General features: G+C 44.4%; 1 protein-coding gene across 1 annotated transcript; it reads right to left on the reverse strand.

The window, feature by feature from the left end:
• Positions 1–800: 800 nt before the first annotated feature.
• Positions 801–1,322, reverse strand: LOC136492539 (protein FAR1-RELATED SEQUENCE 5-like). The gene has a single exon (XM_066488519.1). It carries the CDS (start codon positions 1,320–1,322, stop codon positions 801–803), a length of 522 nt encoding a protein of 173 aa, XP_066344616.1.
• Between the last annotated feature and the right edge of the window lie 1,327 nt (positions 1,323–2,649).

Consider the following 2,649-nt stretch of genomic DNA (forward strand, 5'->3'; position numbering starts at 1 on the left):
AATTTGCACTCTCTGATCGTGATGTAGTCCTAAGGATTCTTGCTAGAGGTATGTCCATAAAGTATGCCAGAATCCATGATTGATGCATGGCAAACTTTGTGGAAAACCAATCATTTCCCATGAGTCCAAAATATATTACGATAGAATTCCATTGTGACTCAAAATCATCTGCAGTCTCAGAGCCCCAAACACATGTGTGTAATCTATCCCAAAACTCGTCATCCTCTCTTATAGAGGGCCCGACCTTCTCAGGAACCTTTTTCATGATATGCCACATGCAAAGTCTATGAGTTGTATCCAGTAGAATATTAGCAATAGCAGCCTTCATGCTTGTATCTTCATCTGTTATGATTAGATGAGGTGCTACTCCACGCATAGCCTTAAGAAAGGTGTTAAACAACCATTCATATGACTCAATATTTTCATTTGCTAAGAATGCTGCCCCTAGAAAAACACTTTGCAAGTGATGATTGACTCCAGTAAATGGCACAAAAATCATGTTATAATGGTTAGTGGTGTATGTTGAATCTACCGAAACCACATCACCAAAAACACTATAGTTTTTCCTGCATAAGGCATCTACCCAAAACACACAAACAAGTCATCCATGTTCATCCACCATAAAGTCATAAAAAGAAGGCATGATTTACTTCCTTCTTTCGCTCAAGTTGTGCCACAAACATTTGTGCATCTACATCCTTGATTTTGCTCCTGAGGTCACGGTAATAGTTTTGCAAATCCCTCAGTGTGCACCCAACATTCTGAAACCCACCATCACTGACATGGAGAAGTCTATATGCCTATGAGGTGCCTATGCTAGCCTTATGACAACTGAACAAGGTACTCTTTGCCCTCTCACTAACATTACGGTTGGATCTTAGCAAATGCCTCTTATCTGGTGACACAAAACCATGGCTGTGCTCCTCTACCATTGAAGCTATCTGATACTTCTTGTCACTGCCAAGCTTGACAACAATATGTGCCTCACAACCACATCTGGTTTCCATCACATTATGCGTCTTTCTCTTTTTTCTGGATTCATCAATAACATTTTTGACATTCTCCTTTCTGTACCCTTCCCTTGAATAATAATAACGCTCGAATAATATTTCATTATTTTGCTTCTTATACTGACCAACACGGACAGAGAAACCAGCTTCATATGCATACGATTTGTAAAATTTCTCCACATCTGTAAGTGTATCAAACATCATTCCAACCATAGGCTTCAAATAATCAACGATGATGGCTTCAGAGAGGGCGTTGTTCCCTGGCTGTTGTAGCTCTTGTTGCTGTTGGCTATCGCCATCGTTCCACATCATCGCCGTCCGAGTACGTTCTCCGGCAATCAGAAACACACGCAAAAATGAACTCGACGAGTACACCAGTCGCTCTCCACCACGTCCATGTCAAAGCACAGGCACTGAACTACTCGATCAAGACGACATGATGTGGTCACCTAGGACACCGTGTTCGTTAGCGCGCTCTCCCACCCGCCCGTCCCTACAATGCAAGCCACAACAATTGAGCTAACATGTGCATCATCATCTTGACATGAACATAGGTAGATGAAGATGATGTACCGGTGGTCGGGATGATGAAGGGGCGGGTGTTGGGGGTGGTCTTGAAGATCGGCTTCTTCACGTCCTCCAGGAGCGGCGCAATCGCCTACACTAGCCGGCGGTATTCGATCGGAGAAATGAGCGACTTGGACTGGTGGCATGCGAGGAACGGTCTTGGCCAGGCGTAGGGGCGGTAGAAATGATCTAGCAGCACGTAGAATTGTGGAGAAACGAGCAGCGTAGAATCGTGGAGGCGGGGGTGACTGGGATGTGTCCCTAAATTGACAGGGAGTTTTTTGAAAAAATATGGGAGGGGGGGCTTAAGCGCAAGATCACCCCACCTCTTGCCCTATCCATTGGATTGGCATCCTATGTCCCTAGTCATTAGTTTTCAAGTTTCCACGGGTGAAAGCTGTAGTTTGGTTTTGGTGAATTGATGAAACCCTAAGTGTTAACCTAGTTTATCAGGTGATCATGAAATAGGTAGCACACTTCAAGTGGAGAAGCTAATGAAGATCATAACATGGCAATGGTGATGGCATGGCGTTGATCAAGGGCTTAAACTTGAAAAGAAGAAAGAGAAAAACAAAAAGCTCAAGGCAAAGGTTTAATGTGTAGGAGCTATTTTGTTTTGGTGAGTGTGATCATATTTTGGTTTGATAGTTGTACTATTAAGAGGGGTGAAACTCGTATCGGAATGCGGTTATCAAAGTGCCACTAGATGCTCTAACTCATTGCATATACATTTAGGATCTAGTGGAGTGCTAACACCCTTGAAAATGTTTATGAAAATACGCTAACACATGTGCACAAGGTGATACACTTGGTGGTTAGCACATTTGAGCAAGGGTGAAGAGAACGGAGGAGAAGTCAGCGTCGGTCCAGTGACCGGACACTAGATCCAAATGCACCAGACGCTAACTGCCTGCGTCCAGTTGCGCTGACTTGGTGGTACAGTGGCTAGGGTTTACCACCGGACACTGGGTTGTATCCGGTCGAGGTGGACCGGACGCATCTGGTCGATAAAAACTGGTTTTGAACCCTTACTGTACTCGACCGGATGCTGAGGCTCCAGCATCCGATCCAT

The sequence above is a fragment of the Miscanthus floridulus genome, chromosome 11, assembly GCF_019320115.1.
Source record: "Miscanthus floridulus cultivar M001 chromosome 11, ASM1932011v1, whole genome shotgun sequence".
Classification (NCBI taxonomy): domain Eukaryota; kingdom Viridiplantae; phylum Streptophyta; class Magnoliopsida; order Poales; family Poaceae; genus Miscanthus; species Miscanthus floridulus.